The 20,000-nt window shown below is 41.0% G+C and overlaps 3 protein-coding genes across 4 annotated transcripts in view; 2 read left to right on the plus strand and 1 right to left on the minus strand.

Annotated features, from left to right (window-relative positions):
• The window catches only part of LOC113817583 (crustacyanin-A2 subunit), a 40,373-nt gene extending 30,410 nt beyond the window's left edge, over positions 1-9,963 (plus strand). The window contains exons 2-7 of the mRNA XM_070145304.1: positions 4,902-4,989; positions 7,016-7,170; positions 7,452-7,643; positions 7,775-7,969; positions 8,185-8,254; positions 8,885-9,963. Of these exons, the coding sequence (XP_070001405.1) occupies positions 4,902-4,989; positions 7,016-7,170; positions 7,452-7,643; positions 7,775-7,969; positions 8,185-8,254; positions 8,885-8,976 (792 nt within the window). The 3' untranslated portion in view covers positions 8,977-9,963. The remainder of the gene's footprint in view (positions 1-4,901; positions 4,990-7,015; positions 7,171-7,451; positions 7,644-7,774; positions 7,970-8,184; positions 8,255-8,884) is intronic.
• Positions 8,849-12,960, minus strand: LOC113817582 (uncharacterized). The gene is made up of 3 exons (XM_027369631.2): positions 12,751-12,960; positions 10,183-11,635; positions 8,849-8,967 (listed from the first exon to the last, which is right to left on the minus strand). The coding sequence occupies exons 1-3, from the start codon at positions 12,832-12,834 to the stop codon at positions 8,954-8,956; spliced, it is 1,551 nt and encodes a 516-aa protein (XP_027225432.2). The 5' UTR covers positions 12,835-12,960; the 3' UTR covers positions 8,849-8,953.
• A 6,968-nt stretch (positions 12,961-19,928) lies between these two features.
• The window catches only part of LOC113817581 (short-chain dehydrogenase/reductase family 16C member 6), an 18,126-nt gene continuing 18,054 nt past the window's right edge, over positions 19,929-20,000 (plus strand). Inside the window, exon 1 of one of the 2 annotated variants that reach the window (XM_027369628.2) lies at positions 19,929-20,000. This exon is cut by the window's right edge and continues 82 nt beyond it. The gene's annotated coding sequence lies outside the window, so the exon portion shown is untranslated. The other variant, XM_027369629.2, reaches the window with a different exon arrangement.

The following is a 20,000-nucleotide window of genomic DNA, read 5'->3' on the forward strand; positions in this document are numbered from 1 at the left end:
GAAACAAACAAACAAACCACTAAAAACGGACGTCGGCAGCTGACACGAACAATGCTTTTGCTTGAATCCGTAACAATAATCATTTGCGTATTGTCAACAGCAGTAATGGTAAATTGACATAGCAGCATCAAAGCGTGCATGGTCAGCCGCCTTGCCTCTTCTAACACAGGATACGGCGGTCCAGATCGCTGACACCTTGACAGGGATATGTGCTTAGTCATTATTTTTTGTGAGGAAAACGTTGCGATTGTCTTTAACTAAGAAATGTTATTTCCCATTTTTAATCAGATGCAAACATACGTACGATTACAACTAAAAGAGCAAAACGTAAACCCGTCAGTTGTGTCAGTTGTTTATTTAAGGTATGTTGTTTAATCACAAAGAAGGGAGACGCGAACAAATACTAAAGGAAGGGAAAGAGAAAGAAAGACTGCCAGAGGAAGAAATAAATGAATGGATATGGAAGTCTATATGTGAGCGTGGGTGGGGATGGTGTGGGGTGGGGTGGGGGAGGGGGTACCGGTGCCATCATTCCTGACTTTTATCTTTTATTCCACAATTGTTCCACCCGGACATGGCATTGTTGCGATGGATGTGGATTACAGTAATCACAACCTCACAACGCAACAAAAGACTGACGAGATTTCATGGTTGATACTCGTAATGGGAATAAAAGAAATTCGATTTCTCACGCATTATTTCATTCAGAACGATGGGGTTTCAATTGCTATTATCTACATTATTTTCATACATTTCCCTTTGTATGAATCCTGTATTTTCATCATGCAAAGTCTGCCTTGGGAAACGAGTCGAGTGGTAACGTATCCATTAAACGAATCAACATGAATCTGTACTTGTTGAGTCTGCGTGGAAGGCTTTCTGGCAGTTGTAAATAGCCAGAGCTTTTTGTTAGCAAGCCTAATAGTTAGAACAGATATTGCTTCGTGTTTCATGACATCATATAAAATAATTATCGTCGTTTCTTCGTATTGTTTCAATGCATGTGAAGGCGCCATCTAGTAAATATGAAAAGAACCTACTATGCCTGGTACAGCGAGAACATCACAGAGGGCAGTGCGCCTAACCTAGCGACGCCAACAGGATGCTACCACCAAGGGCGAGCTTGTGACGAACCCGAGCTAATTTGATAATCAAGACAGATGCCGAGCGTGATTTGTGGCTTGCTATGGTAACCACTCGCGAAGGTAGGCTTGGGCTGGACGGGTAGGTGGGGAGGGCGGGCGTCGGGGGAAGTAGACGCTGACGAGAAAGCTACCAGGCAAATATTAGGCTAAACAGGAGGAGGAATGTTCCACCATAGTGGAGGCTGCTGAGCACGGTGAACGGCAGTCACGGCACACACTGGACTGCAGGCTAATATGAAACCAATTTAGTTTCTTGCGATGGCAGTTTATTAGTTTGAATGAATTCAAACGAAACGAATTTAATGCGGTCGTTACTGGGGTTCCCGGCCGACGAGAGTAAGACTGTTATGGTGGCGAGAATTTGTTATGGTGGAGAGAATTCATATAGTGGCGGGCAAGAGTTAAAGAGGGTACGATTGCTTCTGAAGTGGAAGTAGAGAGTACGGGTGGGTTATGAAAGTCTTGTTTCGGCGCTAAAAGATAAAAAGTAGTCTACTATCATGTAATATTTGGTGATCGCTGAAAATTCCACGACGACACTGATATCGCGTGATGAGTTAAAGACGGCGATGCGTCATTGTGGTGAGCATATTCATGCAGGTATGATTTAAGACTTACGTATACACTCTTGTACAAGTCAGAGAACTAGTGTATTGCAAAAGTCCGTCCCGCAGCCTCCGTGTCTGTTATTGTCTACGTTTTTACCTTCGACTGATCATGCCATACAAGAGGGATTGCAGATCGTGCCACAAACAAGTGACAGATGATCATACTCTGCGTAAGAGATTGTTGATGATCATGCAACACATCATTGATTATCATGTCTCATTGATTGGCAATTATCAGTATAATATGTAAAAAGGAAACACATCTATGGTTTCGGTTACTCAGCCAAACCTCGAAATGGTGTTGTGTTGCTCAGTCTTTGCGAGGAATGAAAGGGAATGCAGATCAGGCTTCTTGTTGCCGCAACCTGACCCCGGTACCGCGAGAGCCGGCGATAAAAGCTTAAGAATCGGCCATCCTTTGTACTTGAGAAATCTTCCATTATAAAGGAGACAAATCCTCGAAAAGTCTCGAAATCTGTATCGCTGTTTTTTTCGAAACAAAATATCGGCTTATAGCTGTGAACTGCATCAGTTAGGAAATAGTACAAAGACAGGCTTGACAGTCGCAAAATGGCGCGGTAATGCTCATGAATTGATAATAGAAAGGAGGGATGACGCACTGACATGATAACTGGCAGATTGACGACGGGCGATTATATTATCAACCGGAGGCAATGTTAACGGGATTATAAAGCATTGGACGTTTTCCGGTCGCAATCTATTCTGGGCTGCTCGTACATAATCTGATGCAAAGAACACGTATTAAAACTATTCGATAATTACAAATATTACGACAATTACCCCCATCATTACAATAAGGAAATGCATGACGATCCAGCAGATTGCTCCAAAAGAACGTCTCGAATACAAAAGAAAAAGAGAAAGAAAAATATCGCGTAGGCCTACACAGGAGACCGTTGCTCCTCGAGGCTTCCCCGCATGAGGAGAGGAAGGGAGAGCGAGCCGCCGCCGCCGCCGCCGCCGCCTCAGGAGCGGACCCAAGGCGACACCCGACTCCAGAGGGGCGGCGCTCGGTGATCTCTCTCCTGATGCCCGGAATTAGCCATCAATGGGGTACTCGCGTGTAGCTGATCTGTCGAGATGGAGGCCTGGGCTGACCGCCGCGAGCGAGCGAAGGGAGGCGAGGATACACTGGGCGTTTGTGTGCGTGTAAACCTTGTCAAGAATCAGCAGAAGAATCGGTCAGACCGAAGAATCGACCAATCCGCCCCAAAGAATCGACCAATCCGCCCCAAAGAATCGACCAATCCGCCCCAAAGAATCGACCAATCCGCCCCAAAGAATCGACCAATCCGCCCCAAAGAATCGACCAATCCGCCCCAAAGAATCGACCAATCCGCCCCAAAGAATCGACCAATCCGCCCCAAAGAATCGACCAATCCGCCCCAAAGAATCGACCAATCCGCCCCAAAGAATCGACCAATCCGCCCCCAAAGAATCGACCAATCCGCCCCAAAGAATCGACCAATCCGCCCCAAAGAATCGACCAATCCGCCCCAAAGAATCGACCAATCCGCCCCAAAGAATCGACCAATCCGCCCCAAAGAATCGACCAATCCGCCCCAAAGAATCGACCAATCCGCCCCAAAGAATCGACTAATCCGCCCCAAAGATTCAACGTATTAATATAATCGTCATTGGGATTTTGAAGTCTTATTGACAAAAAAAGAAAGAAAGAAAAAACAACAAAAAAAGTGCCTGTAGTGCATGTCATGTATGGACTGGGCTTTGGCCTTGATCACTTTGCAGACGATCTTGCAGAAGGTCATTGCATAAGCAGGCTAATGAACTTTTGAATCGTTTTTATCCTCATCGCGAATCACGTCTTTAAATCTCTCAACTCCTCAAATAGTCAGGATTCGTCCGTTTTTTTTCGCAGCAAGAAGTAAATGTAGAGGAGTTCTGTAGGGCTGCAGAAGGGGTCATGAGGTTCCTTTGTTATATGAACTCCTTAACTCGACTTAATAGGATTAGCGTCTTTTTTTCATCGATGGAGGAGATTATCCCTATCGAATTGTGCTCGACTGTTTTTCTTTGTTCGTCCTCTCGCCGGCCTAGCGACAGCAGCTGCTCTCTTGTGGCGGTTTTCTGGTCTGTGTTGTGCTAGACATTCGAGGAAACGGGTCTCGTTCTGGGAGATATTTTTCTTTATTTTCCTTTCTCTTTTTCTTTCTTTTTTCTTTTTCTTTCTCTTTATCATCCTCCACCTCTTCCTCTTCCTTTTCTTCTTCCTCTTCCTCTTCTTCCTCCTCCTCCCTCCCTCCCTCCCTTTCCAATTTCCTCTCTCTCTCTCTCTCTCTCTCTCTCTCGCACGCACGCACGCACGCACGCACGCACGCACGCACGCACGCACGCACGCACGCACGCAAACGTACGTGTGCGTGTGTGTGTGTATATATATATATATATATTTACATATTTACATATATATCTATACTTCATTTACATATTTACATATATATCTATACTTCATAACTAAAATTAATATGTAATCCCTTCATCTCGTTTTCTCTGCTGTTCCCTCCCTTCCGCCTCCCCCTCCTGTCGTGCTTTCGAATAACTTCCTTTTCTCCTCCATTCTACGCCTTCGCATTCTCCTTTCTCTTATCTCTTCGCACGCCTTCTCTTTCGCAACCACGGTCCTTCCCTTTCTTCAGCCTTTCTCCATCCCTTTGCTTCGCGAGGGCGTGTTGGAGACGAATATCACTCGATATCGAATTGCCTCCGTCGCTTTGCATACGTCATTTGCTGATTCGATTTCGGTCACCGCGGGCGTGGGGTTCGCTTATCGCGTTTCGTGTTCGCCCGAGAGAGAATTTGTAGCTTCTAATTTGGGTTCGTAAGCGACTTGCCGGATTCTCACTTGAGCTGGTAGGCAGGGGCAGAGACGTGAATATGGATGAATATGGACAAAACAGAGCTAATGCAGACACGTGGATACACGCACGCACGCACACGCACACGCACACAGGAACGGAGGGAGGGAGGGAGGGATTGAGGGAGGGAGGGAAAAGAAATGTATATAATATTCTTTAGTTTATTCCATATAAATCATACCTCGTACATTTATTTTTCTTTTACAGACCTCAGACGTCACGACTAAATACCCGTCGCTCTTTCATTGCAGTATTCAGGCCTTTGGTTCGACATCGAGAGCGTTCCCAACCAGTACCAGCATACCAAGAAATGCGTCACTCAGAACTACACCTGGACCGGTAGGTAACAGGGCAGGTTATTTGTACAATATTCTCGTACAGTTTTTTTCTCAGAAAATATTTTGATGGAAAAGCTTTCGTTGATTCGTGTCTCTTAGTAAGGTTCTCATTCTGTAAGATATTATTTCTTTCTTTCTTTCTTTCTCTTCGTCCTCCCTTCACCGCTTCCTCTGTCTCTCTTCCTCTCCATCCCTTTCTCTCTGTCTCTCTTCCTCCCCATCCCTTTCTCTCTGTCTCTCTTCCTCCCCATCCCTTTCTCTCTGTCTCTCTTCCTCCCCATCCCTTTCTCTCTGTCTCTCTTCCTCCCCATCCCTTTCTCTCTGTCTCTCTTCCTCCCCATCCCTTTCTCTCTGTCTCTCTTCCTCCCCATCCCTTTCTCTCTGTCTCTCTTCCTCCCCATCCCTTTCTCTCTGCCTCTCTTCCTCCCCATCCCTTTCTCTCTGCCTCTCTTCCTCCCCATCCCTTTCTCTCTGCCTCTCTTCCTCCCCATCCCTTTCTCTCTGCCTCTCTTCCTCCCCATCCCTTTCTCTCTGCCTCTCTTCCTCCCCATCCCTTTCTCTCTGCCTCTCTTCCTCCCCATCCCTTTCTCTCTGCCTCTCTTCCTCCCCATCCCTTTCTCTCTGCCTCTCTTCCTCCCCATCCCTTTCTCTCTGTCTCTCTTCCTCCCCATCCCTTTCTCTCTGTCTCTCTTCCTCCCCATCCCTTTCTCTGTCTCTCTTCCTCCCCATCCCCTTCTCTCTGTCTCTCTTCCTCCCCATCCCTTTCTCTCTGTCTCTCTTCCTCCCCATCCCTTTCTCTCTGTCTCTCTTCCTCCCCATCCCTTTCTCTCTCTCTCTCTCTCTCTCTTCCTCCCCATCCCTTTCTCTCTCTCTCTCTTCCTCCCCATCCCTTTCTCTCTCTCTCTCTTCCTCCCCATCCCTTTCTCTCTCTCTCTCTCTCTTCCTCCCCATCCCTTTCTCTCTCTCTCTCTCTCTTCCTCCCCATCCCTTTCTCTCTCTCTCTCTCTCTCTCTTCCTCCCCATCCCTTTCTCTCTCTCTCTCTCTCTCTCTTCCTCCCCCCCCCTTTCTCTCTCTCTCTCTCTCTTCCTCCCCCTCCCTTTCTCTCTCTCTCTCTCTTCCTCCCCATCCCTTTCTCTCTCTCTCTCTCTTCCTCCCCATCCCTTTCTCTCTCTCTCTCTCTTCCTCTCCGTCCCTTTCTCTCTCTCTCCCTCTTCCTCTCCATCTCTTTCTCTCTCTCTCTCTCTCTTCCTCCCCATCCCTTTCTCTCTGTCTCTCTTCCTCTCGATCCCTTTCTCTCTCTCCCTCTGCCTCTCCGTCCCTTTCTCTCTCTCCCTCTGCCTCTCCATCCCTTTCTCTCTCTCCCTCTGCCTCTCCATCCCTTTTCTCCTTTCTTTCTCCCTCTGCCTTCCTTTCCCTCTCCCTCTCCCTCATATTATACTTTTACTTATAGTACACTTACTGTATTTCATTATTGCCATTCTACTGTTGATCATAAAACAAGTTTATGGAGTTATCCGTTTATTTTTTGTTTCTATAAATCATCGCATTCTTTTGCTCTTCAAGGGCCACGTGTCTCGCGGGCAGCCAGATTGACACTTCTCTTGCGAAAGTAACCTTTTCATAACATGTTATTGCTTTTACAATTTCTTGCCACAGCGCTTTTGCCCACACTTTTTGTCGTATTTACAGTTTATTTTGTCAGCCCAAATGTCTGTAGCATTAATAATGACTAGGAAGTAGTATTTATTGATTTGCTTATCGGCAAGGGAGTGCAATAAGCCTTGCGCTCTTGCGAGTTATCGGAGAGCGCATATCAGAGGCAGCGAGGCCGTAGGTGGGGCTTCGGCCTCGTGCGCGAGTCCTCTCCAATCCGCTAATCCCCGATTAGATTTATTGCCGGTGCTTCCTGGACGCGTGCACGAGGCGGGAAAAGGCTTGGTGAATCCTGATTTCGTTTTTAGCGAGTCGTTCACTGTGATTAAGTTCCTTGAAGTCTGCACGAGTCTTAGGTTCCTGCATTTCACAGGGGAGTACATGAATGTGGCGACCCGGGGGTTGACCGACGAGGACGAGAAGGTCCGCCAGGGGGCCGTCATGCACGTCGAGGAGTATGATGTGGAGAAGCCTGACCCGGCGTACATGACCGTCGACGCCGCGGGAGTGCCCGCAGCGCCGTACCAGGTCAGTTCCTCTGTGTAATTAGCTTCATTATCTCAAAATATTTTCCATCGTGTAAAAAATACATGTAGTCTAATCGTCGTTGGACGTCGAAGGATCCGTTTATATGTAAATCACCTGATTTTCAGCATTTGTGATTATTGATTTAGAGATTTATCCCTATTCATTTCCCATTTTTTCCTCTTATTGAGTAATTTCAGATCATTTTTACCAACTGTGTTTTATTTATAATTTTTTTGTCTTAAACCTGACCGCAAGCATTACCATACAGCATCTACCAACAGATCATTGCAACTGACTATCGTACTTACTCCTGCGTTTACTCGTGCCTCGAGTACTTCGGATTCAGGGCAGAGTTTGCCTGGGTGTTCGGCCGCACGACCACGCTGCCGCCCAGCACGATTGCCAAGTGCCATAAGAAGTTCACCAGCATGGGCGTCGATCCCAAGAAAATGTTCCCCATCGTTCAAGGAGCAGTAAGTAGTTTCCCGCTAATAGAAATATATCGGCAATCCTCCCTCGTTTTTTTTATCATTAAGTAGATATGATCTTGTCAACAATAGCAAAAGCCTTTTCGCAGATACACTCAGGGTTTTCATGTTCTCAGGCTTGCCCGTACTACGAGAAACTTGACGAGATGATGGCGACGAGTGAGAGACAGCTGGTGGCGCTGCTCGGTCCCGACCTCCCCACCACCTCGACCACCACTTCGACCACCACCACCAGCCCCGTGACTTCCAAGCTGGCGCGCGAGGAAGATCTGTTGGAGGATATACAAGGGACTGTCAGGTTGGAGGAAAAGGTAATTGACGAAGCTGTTTCAGTAGTTTATTATTTTTGACATTACTTTTTTTCTAAAATGTTTTGTTGTAAATACAGTATGTCTGCGTCTTGAAGAGGGGTACTAGGGAAAGAGCATTTTGGCTGTCGATTTTCATAACGAAATTTAAGGTCATTTCAGTCAGAATGAAAATAAAGGTTAAATATAGACGATGTTTTTGTATTTCTATTTTTCAGATTGTCAAGGAAATCGAAACAAAAGTTGAAGCAAATCAGGAAGTAAATCGAGTGGCCGTAGAGGAGAAAGGTAAAGTCTAAGTGAATATAAGTGAACATCCACAGGTACCCACTCCTCCCACCCATTCATTAATCCATCTATACACTTGCGTATTTATGTTAAAGGGTTCATTCGATTCATGTAGTTTACTGATATATTTGGATTTATCTTTGGATAGAATTTTGTGCTAGATTGTATTTTATGAAATCATGAATAAAACTGCTAGTTCAAACTGTTTATGTAGATATCTCCATCAAAATAAGATCGAATCATAAACGGGATAGTGGTGGTTATTCCATATCTGTAGATGTTTACAGTTAAATTAGATGAAATCGTAATAAGGTTGGGAACGTTCATAGTCTAGATGTTTCCAGCAAAATAAAATATAAGATTCTGCTAGTTTACGCAGAACGAAATAGTCAGATTAGATTGTGCTGGTTAACCCGTTTATATAACATCTCGAATAAAATTGACTGAAATCATAAATTAAATTCTGCTGATTAGTGCAGTTTATATAGACATTTCTAGCAAAATGAGTTAATATCATCTAGTTTTTGTACTAACTGCTTTCTAATTTGAGATTGATTTCAATGTTTTGATTGCTAATAAACAGTGGAATAACATCCACGCCCAAGAGCTTCACCTCTTCGTCTTCCACAGAGGGGGACGTCGACTACAGTTCGGGCCTCCGGTCATCTGCTTCCTGCCTGCTGCTTAGTCTCCTGTGCATCACCGTCTTGATGCTGCATTAAGATGTATAATATCCGTTGGAGGATTCCTTGACTCTTATTTTATGTATTTTTGATCCTATTTTATTCTCCGTTTATAGAATTTTATATCGTGATGAGGAATTACTGCTTACACTGTTCACTTTATTCTAAGCTCTGTTACTCTTCGTTTTCTCATTTCATAACTGATTCTTATCACATAAATCTGTGGATAGTTTTATCACTGAATGTGGACCATCTAGATGTATATGTATAAAAAATTAAGTTATAGTAATTGTTGTGTAGTAGAGAGCTATATGAATTATAGTAATTGTTGAATATATATTTTAAAGGAAATTGTATTACTGATACGTATAGACGCAAAAATATATATTATAACTGATTATGCAACGTATTGTAAAGTTGGTTAATGTAATGTTGTCCACTTTCTGGTTTTCATGGTTGGTCATCCAAATTATACAGTAATATTAAAAACAGTAATTAATGACACTCCCAAGATTGCCAAAGAAATTTTAATGAACAAATGTCTTATATTTCGAATTGCTGTAAAATATATTGCCCGTCATGAAAAAAATAAATCCAGTCAGTGTTTATCTGTGAGTAATTATATATATATATCTTTTGCATATCTACAAATAATGTACAAGTTTGTGATTAAGCAAGTAGTGATTACAAGTATCAAAATTAAACACTAAAAATGATTCTATGGAAAAGAAATGCTTGTTGCTAATGCTAGACATGTACCAAAACCCAGTTCGTTGTTTATACGTTTTATTTTCAGAAACTACTGGGCAAAATAAACATTGTACTGATATCTCGGTGATTAGTCAGTCATTTTATTTTAAACAAGTAATACTCCCCGGAAAATAGAATAGAATACCGAGTTATTGTTGCTCAGTTGTTCATATGTTGCATTTTGTTTGACAACTCAAATATCAAACCAAATGAAACGTGTTATCAGTATTCTTTGTATTTACTCCAGTCGTTGTTTAATACAATTTATATTATAAATACGACCTTTGATTTCCCCATGGTATAAAGCTTCGATTTATCATTATTCAAAAATTAATTGGGTTTTAAATACAAGCAACCTATAGCATGTAGGTAAGTTGATAGATAGATTGGTATTTTTTTATTTTTCAATATTAAAAGTATCTTGTTTATTTATTTATTCTTTTACTTTTATGTCTAAAAATACCTAATCTGTTTATCAAACAGAATTATATTTACCAAGAGTTGTTGGAACAAAGGTCCAACCAGAAAACTGAATTTTTGAAATATCCACTTCTGTAAGGCATGCGGAGGGTACATGGAATTCACAATCGCTATGTTGTATTGATCGTGGAACTTCGCAGATATCTTGGATTGGCAACTGTTGTTTTACCGTTATCTTCAGAACCCTGAGCTCTGGCAAGAGAACCAAGTTCTTGAAGACTTCTTCAATGCCATTTACTCTGCCAGCAAGAATCAGGTTTTCCAAATTTGGAGACCAGTGAATCACAGAAATTAACGTCGTGTGACTGATAAGAGGAGCTTTACACGTAAATGTTTTGAGGTGTCTTAAGCAGCCGACTTTCAGCGGTTCAGAATGAGTGGATGAGAAACCAGAGTTTGAATCTAGACATAGTTTCCGAAGATTTGGGCACGTTTGAAGAACCAGTGACAGGTACCCTACACATGCCTCGCCGACCTTTCCACCTTGAAGTTCTAACTCGACTAACTTTGGACCAATCAATTTCAAGCTGTCAAGTACTATGGAAAGGTCACCTTGGCCAAAGTGTCGCAGATCGCGCAGCCGCAGGACTTTAAACGATGGAAGAGTTCTCAGCACCTTCAAGTCCTCGGCCGTGGAATGGTCACATCCCCCTCGAGAAATCAACGTAAGTTCCTCTAAGTCGGGGACAGCAACGGCCACTCTTACAAACTCCCCCGATACCACCGTGCAGCTTTTGAGCTTAAGCTTAGGAGTATCTGGTGAACTATGCATGTAGTTTAAGTACATGTCTAGAACTCTCTGTGAAGGTATTGACTTGCTTGAAATTTTGTCCAGATTCTGAAAAATAGTCAGCACTAAAAATAAAAACTCGCACCTTACTCTACAGAAGCCAGTACAAAGATCTTTTAAAAGTGGCCACGAGAGATTCAAGTTAAGTGGCTTTGCGTCTTTGATATTTTGCAGCATTTGATCCGCTTGAACATCGGTCACCCCGAAGAATATTTCCACGAGGTCCTTTTCCGTAACTCGTGGGTTCCAGACGAGTCGTTCGCTCACGTGAAGAACTTGGATGGGGCAAGCTCTAGCAGCCCGGAGAACACCTGGAGACGTGTTGCCGCCGAGCTTGAGGGCACAGAGGTTAGGGCACCGTGGCAGCAGACTCTCCAGCAGGCTCGTATCTAAACCGAGATCCACACCAGTAATGTCGAGATCGCGGAGCTCATGTTGAGACTCCAGTCTTATGAATTTCAACATTTTGTCGGAAAAGCGAGCAGATGCGAGTCGTCTGTCAGTTGGGCAGAGTGAAACCTTCCTCGCCTCAGCCGCCAAAAGGGTCATCAGGGGCAAAGTCGCTTCACAAAGGTCGTGGGTGAGGTGCGCGTGGAGGAGGCGACTTGCTCGAAGAGGAATCTGCAGAGGAAGACGCCAAAGTGTCGCCCACAGTTGACTCACACCCGGCCATGTTATCTGGCGGGGAGGGAAGGAAGGAAGGAAGGAAGGAAGGATGGATGGATTTGAGTTACTAATGTATTGCACCTAACTACATTATTGCAAACTGACACATAGAATACATTGCAGCGCTCTTGTTCATTTTCGCGCAACCGTACACAAAGAGAAAGAGAGAAATTATCTTTCATGCTTTCATATTGCCTTTGTAAGCATATATTTCCCATACGATAAATAACTGGAATAATTACATGCTTTCACTTTCTATAAACAGTGGGTATACATATGTGGCCAGAAATTATTAGTCTTGAAAATAACAAAGCTATCTAGGCTGATTGTTTTGTCCGTCTGTTCCTTTCCATTCCTCATACTCACACAGTACAATCAATAGGCAAAATTTAAAAACTGAACTTCAAAACTTAAAAATTGTTTTCTTGTATTGGTAGGATTCATCTTCAGCAATTCATAACCTATTTTCCCATTCGTATTTTCCCTTATTGTTGTAAATAAATTTCAGCAACCATACTGAAAAGAAAAGGCTGGGATAGGTTTTCTCGATATAACACATTTCAAGAAAACAACCATTGAGTAATGCGTTGAAAATTCGTTAAAACAATCTTGTCGATGATACTATGCATAGTCAAAGCATCTGAGAATTAAATTAATTTGGTGTGTGGAATATTATTCTCAAGCATGTTTTATTTAACCGAATTCTCTGAAGTGTATATCAATAAAAATAACACGTAGAAATATGATTGTATACTATTAAGATCACCCTGGGAATATATGAAACTTCCAAAGAAAACGAAGTTTTCTATAACACCACGTTAGGGGTAACTTATCTTTTCAGCACTCGACTGTCCATCACGAATGCATTTTTTTCTGTATTCTTTAAACTTCTCCTTGAGTTTGGATCAGTGGCCCTAAACATCTGTCACAAATTAGAAAACAAGCAATTTGTTTTCGTCTGAGCATAGTTTGTTTTTGTAATTTCAAAGACTAGCAGAGCACTACCTTATCCATTACCATATTGTCCTGACCCCCACAATGTAGAACCAAAAACATTTACCCATTTGTCACAATGCTAAATTTAGCGAGGAAAATTTAGAGGTGGTTTTCATTGCTAAAGAACTTACCTCTGGTGGATGACTTAGGGAATATATAATGGTGGCACTGACTATATTGTCTATACATATACTGATAAGCGATTTTGGATGCATAACCGCGACAACTATTGAATTTAAACCGCTATAGAGTTCAGTACATCGTACTGCACTGATGGAAATGTACACCTGAAGAGAGAAAGTACAGTGTTGGTGACTATTGTTACATTAACATGAAAACAGAACTCCTTCAAAGTTACCACTTAAAGCAAGACAAGAAAAAAACAAGAAAAAAGTCTTGCAAATCCGTTTGAAACAATATATATATACTCTGATTTTGCGCTACCAACACGTATGAAGTAAATGTATCTAAATACTGAATACCGGCACCACAGCGTCTCCCACTCTTCCTGCCAGATGAACGAGAATCTATACACACATTATCAACTACGCAGCGCTTATCTTGCACTTGTTTTAATGTCGGAAAATATGTAATAGGAGGCTTTGACATCGGAAATTAAAAGCACTTTTTGTCATCTATGAGCTTCTTTTAAGCCTATGAAATATTTCAACTTGATAAACAAATGTTAGCCGCTTGTAGGCTAATCTTATTTACTATTATAATTGTACCAAACATCACTTTTATCATGATATATTTACATAAAAGTGGGTGATTGTAAGGTTGGCTTTGGTGGTTATGTCTTAATCAAGTACGAGAGTTTAGATTACTTTGACAGCAATGGCAAGTACTACTTGGTGATGACTATTGTAGTCACGATCAAAACAATTATGGCAATACTGTAGTAAGAATAGGAACACCAAATGCATTATTCAAGTTTCTATTATTTAAACTAATGAATTCAATGGTTGCATATAATCATGCACAATATGTAGCCATGTTTTATTTATTTTCAGTTGATCAAGCTCCTAAAACCTATTGCATCAGATAATATAACAAACGGGAAAATAAATGTCGAGAAACCAAATTTTTTTTAGATTATGCTGAGCATGTTTTATAACTGCTAGACTTACCGGATAACAATTGCCATTCCTTATTTGCATAATGAAGTAATCGAAGGGAACAGTCGAATGAGTGTATTAGATACACGGAGTATAAGCATTCCATTATTTGATTTTAGCAAATTAAAAATATCAGTAACTGATACTGGAATTGTTAAAATGAATCTGGTGTTGAAAAAGTTATAAAATCTTAAAAAAAATATATCCCGTTTTCTTGTTTGACTTCTAACTCGTGGCGAATTTCACCGGAAACTGATCCAAGTTCTCTCCAGTTCTGCATTACACGTATTGTTGCATCATTTTATACCCATGGATAGCAACACTAGTTTATCATTTGCTAATCAATAAAGGCATATATTGCACACCGAGAACAAGATACAATACCCCAATTTCTACCGGATTATCAATAAAACCATGAAACATCAACAAGACAAATCAACCGTGAAGCTCGGTTGCAAAATGTTAGCGGGAGTCTGATCCATTTTCTATTCATTTTCCATTTTCTTTTCCTTTTTCCAGAATCATTCATATGACATTTCTGATCTTCGCGGAAACAAGACAAAGATCGTATTTTCTTCTGTCGTAGAAAATACCTGACAGTTGTTATTATTATTATCATTATTATTATTATTATCATTATTATCATAAGCTGTATATAGAGCCACACTGAAAAAACGAAATTAATAACACCAGGGGTGTCAGTGCGTCAAGATAAAGCTAAAATAGAATTAAAAGATAGAAAGTCAGCAATACCATACAGTAATTGCAGTTTACAAGAGAAAGAATCTTTCTATAACTACATGGAATCTGAATACATTACTTACAAAGAAACATTGTATGTATATTCGTGTAAAGTTATGTACGTATATCTATGGTGGAATTCTTTTAGAATCTTTTTTTCAGTTGTTTTTTTTTTTTTTTTTGCATGCTGAGGGCAGTTCTGCTTGAAATCATTACTTGGAATGCGAATGACTGAAACATTTGACATTATCATTGACTTTAACATCCTAGACATTTATACGGCAGACTATAGTGATTGAGCGCGCGCGCACACACACACACACACACACACACACACACACACACACACACACACACACACACACACACACACACACACACACACACACACACACATGTGTGTGTATGTTAGAGTGTAACCTGGAAACGAAGTGCGCATATCATATTGTTGTCGTTATAATTCAAATATATTATATATGTATTACAACCATCATGACTCCCCATCATCTATGAACTTGCAAGCACAGCAGTATCTTTCTCTTCCGTTTTCCTACACCGCCGAGTTGAATCGTCGATGGTTTCAGATAATTATTAGTATGATAGTGTATTCATACTACTAATAATGCAGTAAAATATATCTTAATATCTAACTCAGTCATCAAAATCACCTCCCCTTGTGACGAAGACTTGCAAACTCTATTCTAGATGACGTCCGTTATCTTTGTCACTGACCTTGCACTCCTCGCCCGAGCGCCAGGAGACTCGGCAACACACACACACACACACACACACACACACACACACACGCACACACACACACACACGCACACGCACACACACACGCACACGCACACGCACACGCACGCACACACACACACACACACACACACACACACACACACACACACACACACACACACACACACACACGCACACACACACACACACACACACACACACACACACACACACACACACACACACACACACACACACACACACACACACACACACACACACACACACACACACACACACACACGTACACACACACACACACACACACACACACACACACACACACACGTACACACACACACACACACACAACCTCTCAAAACGTCATTGCAACTTTTCAATCGCATTTTTACCGCATATTTTCGGGATATATATGAGTAGATTATTTCAATAAGTACCCTGATTCTGCATGGATATTTTCGCCTTGTTTTTGATTGTGCGGAATCGGCAATTTCCTGTAGAAGCCTGATGCTTAAGGCTTCTGTCAAATATGATATTATGACTTATGATTCGAGCATTTTACCATTATTTGAATAGTAACATTATTAAGAGACTACCGTAATATTGATTGACATTAATGATACAGCAGCGCCATCAGTTCATTAGTACCATTAATGAAAGTGAAGGGTGTATACGGAACTACTGATGTACTCATGGGAAAATTGTTGGAATGATGAATAAAACGTCAACGAATTCACTGGTATAGGCAAACTAAATAATGTTTATGAATTCAAGCTTTAGGATCACACAGAAGAAAGATTGACAGTAAGATAGAAGACAATAGCATAGCTCTTAACCGCTTCTTATGCCACTACACATTTCAGACTCTAATGCATCAACGTGTCCATATCTTCTCTCTCGTGTGCATTGCTGCCTCAGAGGGCCACTGAGGAACAAAAAGTGAAATTGAACATCAGTTTATTTGTGACAATAGTTTTCCTTACGAATTATCAGTGCTTGAGGACGGAACTTTCAATTCATTCATGGTCAGCGGAAGAGAGGTCATAACAGGTCACCTAAAATAGACATTGATAAAGTGATATTTGCAATCCCATGAGGGATGTTTAAGTAAAAGATATCAACCTTCAAATACCCACAGTGAAATGTGTTGCTGGTATTCAGGAATTTAGAAACTTTAGAATATTCCCTGGTGTGTTGCATCTGCATTTGATGCATACCCTCAAAGGTTAAAACAAACCTCAGACATTGATGAGCTTAACTCACCAAACAGTTGATTTAACTTTGTACCAAATCTTTACAGCGCGTCTATTTTCAGTAGTATTATATCTCTCCTGGACAATTATAATTATCCATATCGTGTAGAGAAGATAAAGCTCAGTGACACAACGCTGGCTTTGCAATCGCAAGGTCCCAGGTTCGCGCCAGGTCGCCCCTTTCAGTTAACTCAGCTGCGTGGGAGAACTAATATGCTGACATCAGCATGCTGAGGTCAAAGTTGGGTCGAAGCGCGTCTGGTCACTGGACGTAAATATAATAAGCCATTCAAAGACCGTAAATAAGGTGTCAAAAATATCATACAAAGTGTAGAAAGAATAATCAATCAGCCGTACAAGATAATGTGCTTTTGATAACAAGATGTACTGGATGACTAACAACATGCTTTCCTCAGAGACTGGCCAATACTCCACATCCATTGTTACCGATGCATACAATTTTCGTCTGCTATGCGAACATTTGAAGCGCGGGAAGTAACACCCGCAGATTTGCAGATCGCAACACGCACTCATGCGTGCAAAATGTTCGCAAAAATTTATTTTACGTTTTTTTCATAGTAAATGGCTTTGTTGATATTCGCACAATAAATAATGATTTCCTATGGTTTGAATCAATTATTCTACAAATAATTTGATGAAAAATATGTGCCTATTTTCACACCACGTTTGTATTTTCAAGAAGCTATTGAGACTTAGCTATGGAAACATGCTCCTCTTTGAGTTCTAGAGATCGACACCAATTGTAACTACTAATATCAAATGTAGTGGAATTACCATACTCAAATGTATTTGCCATTCTGTACACTTGTGCTCCTCCCAAGCCGCCAAATGTCTTCCTCGCAAATGTGAAGATCTTGTGAGGAATATACACAACCATTTCTCCCATAGCGCCAAAAGAATTCATATATTCAAAGAATTTCAAGATTTTGTGATGTAAAACCTCACAAATTACTACATGTGTACCAGACAAGGTGGTCATCATACCATACGGCTGGAACAGGGGGAGCCTCTCAAACTGTATTTCTTTAATATCAGGGCAGAGGAAAGACTCTGTGCAACAATAAGCATATTGGACACAATGAACGAACCATCTACAAAACTCTATTATACTTTCCTTAATTTAATTTTGCCTAAATTCAACCAGCTCAACCTACTCTTCCAACAGCAAGGACCAACCATCTAAGTCCTACACAAAAAGTGCCATGAACTCTACACAGATTTGTTGTGATGCTTATAAAGAGAAATGAAATAAATAAGGCAGACGATAGAACATCCATTGATATTGAGAACGATTCAAATCATCTTCCATTTTACCAGATGTATCTTGGATCAGAAATGCACTGCCTCATACAATCAGAGGAATACAGACACAACCAAGATTTGCTAGAGAATGTATTCAGCACCTGCAAACAATTTCTCATCATTGCTCGCTAAGAAATGAAAAAAAAGTTCCCTCTTGCAAAGAAGCAATATCAAATGTGCCACATTTTTGTCCCCAAAACTTTCTGGATGAAGGATCTAGTGTCAATGCCGTCTCTGAGAGACCTTGTCACTGCTTTTCCGAGGATCTCCACTAATTCACAACATCTGGTTAATGAATGGAGAGCAGTAGACCATAATCTAATTCCGGACGAAATGAGGAATATTTTAAACCCGGAAACATTTTTTACAGCAATCGGTACCCTTCGGGATGAGCTAGGACATCGCATGTTCCAAACCATTTCCGAATTTGCTCTACAAATATTAAGTTTACCTACATCTAATGTTATAGAAAGGTTATTCTCGAAGGTAAACTTGTTGAAATCAAATATCAGAAATAAAATATCAACTTCTACTCTCACATCCCTCATATTATCTTCTGGAATGATAAAAGTTGCAGGAGGATGTGTCAAGTTTAAACCACATATACAATTGGTTAGATTTATAAAAAAAATAAACTGTATAAAAGTTTTTTTTGTTTTGTTTTCAAATTAAATTGTAAATACTATATATGTAAATACTGTACATATATATATATATATATATATATATATATATATATATATATATATATATATATATATATATATATATATATATATATATATATATATATATATATATATGTGTGTGTGTGTGTGTGTGTGTAGTTGTTTTCTAAAATACATTGTCTTATTTTGATCTATGGTCTTTTTTTTTTAAATTACCATCATTTTGTGTACGTAAATTTTCTTCAGTCCCCCATTAATATATGTTTTCTTTGTTTACGGTATTAGAAAACTGCTGTGCGAGCAAGTGGCTGCGCGCAGGACGAGAACCCTGTCCACATCCCAAATATGAGTTTTGTGAGGATGAATAGGCTTATTGAAATAGACACTTTGTTGAATATGTCACAGCCGCTATGCATAAATCATTTACAATTTGGTGAACGACCTTGTACAACAGACGTTTCCAAAGTAGAATAAAGGTATTCCCAGTGTTACTAAAGGAATTCGTTATGACTTTTCACATGATATAGTCACCACAATGGCTTGCGATATGCTCATTAATTTCCTATACAGCATTGTTTATACTGATGTAGAATACCAATTATTCGGCAACACATGCAGTTACATAGAAAAATTCAGAATTGTTTTAACTGTTCAAGTATGGGACATACCCAAAGAAATCACCAGATCCCTATGGCTCATTATAGATAACATGAGCACGTTGGTTCGACCGAACATCTGCAAGTATAAGTCTAAAAGGCAAAGGAGACAATCTTTCTCTAGTCTCAAAATAGATTGACACAGTTAACAACAACAAAAATGTGCGGTTGTTATATACTTGAACATCAAGAACTGCATATGAGTACCGGCAACTGAGAAAGTGAAAAACGGCTCTTGCCAACATGTGGACGTTTATACACGGTAGTGGATGGAATGTGAACAGGTAAGAGAAAACGGTGATCTATCTTCTCATCGTCCTTCTGGGTTAACAAAAGTACCACACAAGAGACTGTAGGTAGAATGGTAGACGGTAGACCTATGATTCTTGAACTTAACCCGATGCGTAAATGTGTGTTTAGGAGTAAAGTTGCCGAGTAATGTATATGAATCTTCAGTTGAGGCATTTATTTTACTTGGATGAGTGCACTTGGTGTAGTAGTGCGATATGCGTCTTTGTGGATCTTTGATATATTACATAACAGGGGTACATGAAATCTTGCAGAATAAAGAAATGTATTTGGAGATCAAACCATCAGCGTGAAGATAGAATACGTAAAAGTTGCATAGACGGGGGTAAAGCCAGAAAGATGGTGCTGATACATCACAAGGCTGGGTGGCAACATGAGGGGAAGAGAGAGAGGGGAAGGCGGGGGGGGGAGAAGTGTGGAGAGGAGGGGAGGGGGACGGAGGTTACGAGAGGAGGGGAGTGGAAGAGACGGGGAGGGGTGGGAGGGCATCAGGGAAGCATATGCCAGCAGTGCTCTGGCCCTGAGGGAAGCTCGCCCTCACACCCCAAGGCACA

Source organism: Penaeus vannamei, chromosome 33 (genome assembly GCF_042767895.1).
Source record: "Penaeus vannamei isolate JL-2024 chromosome 33, ASM4276789v1, whole genome shotgun sequence".
NCBI classification, from domain to species: domain Eukaryota; kingdom Metazoa; phylum Arthropoda; class Malacostraca; order Decapoda; family Penaeidae; genus Penaeus; species Penaeus vannamei.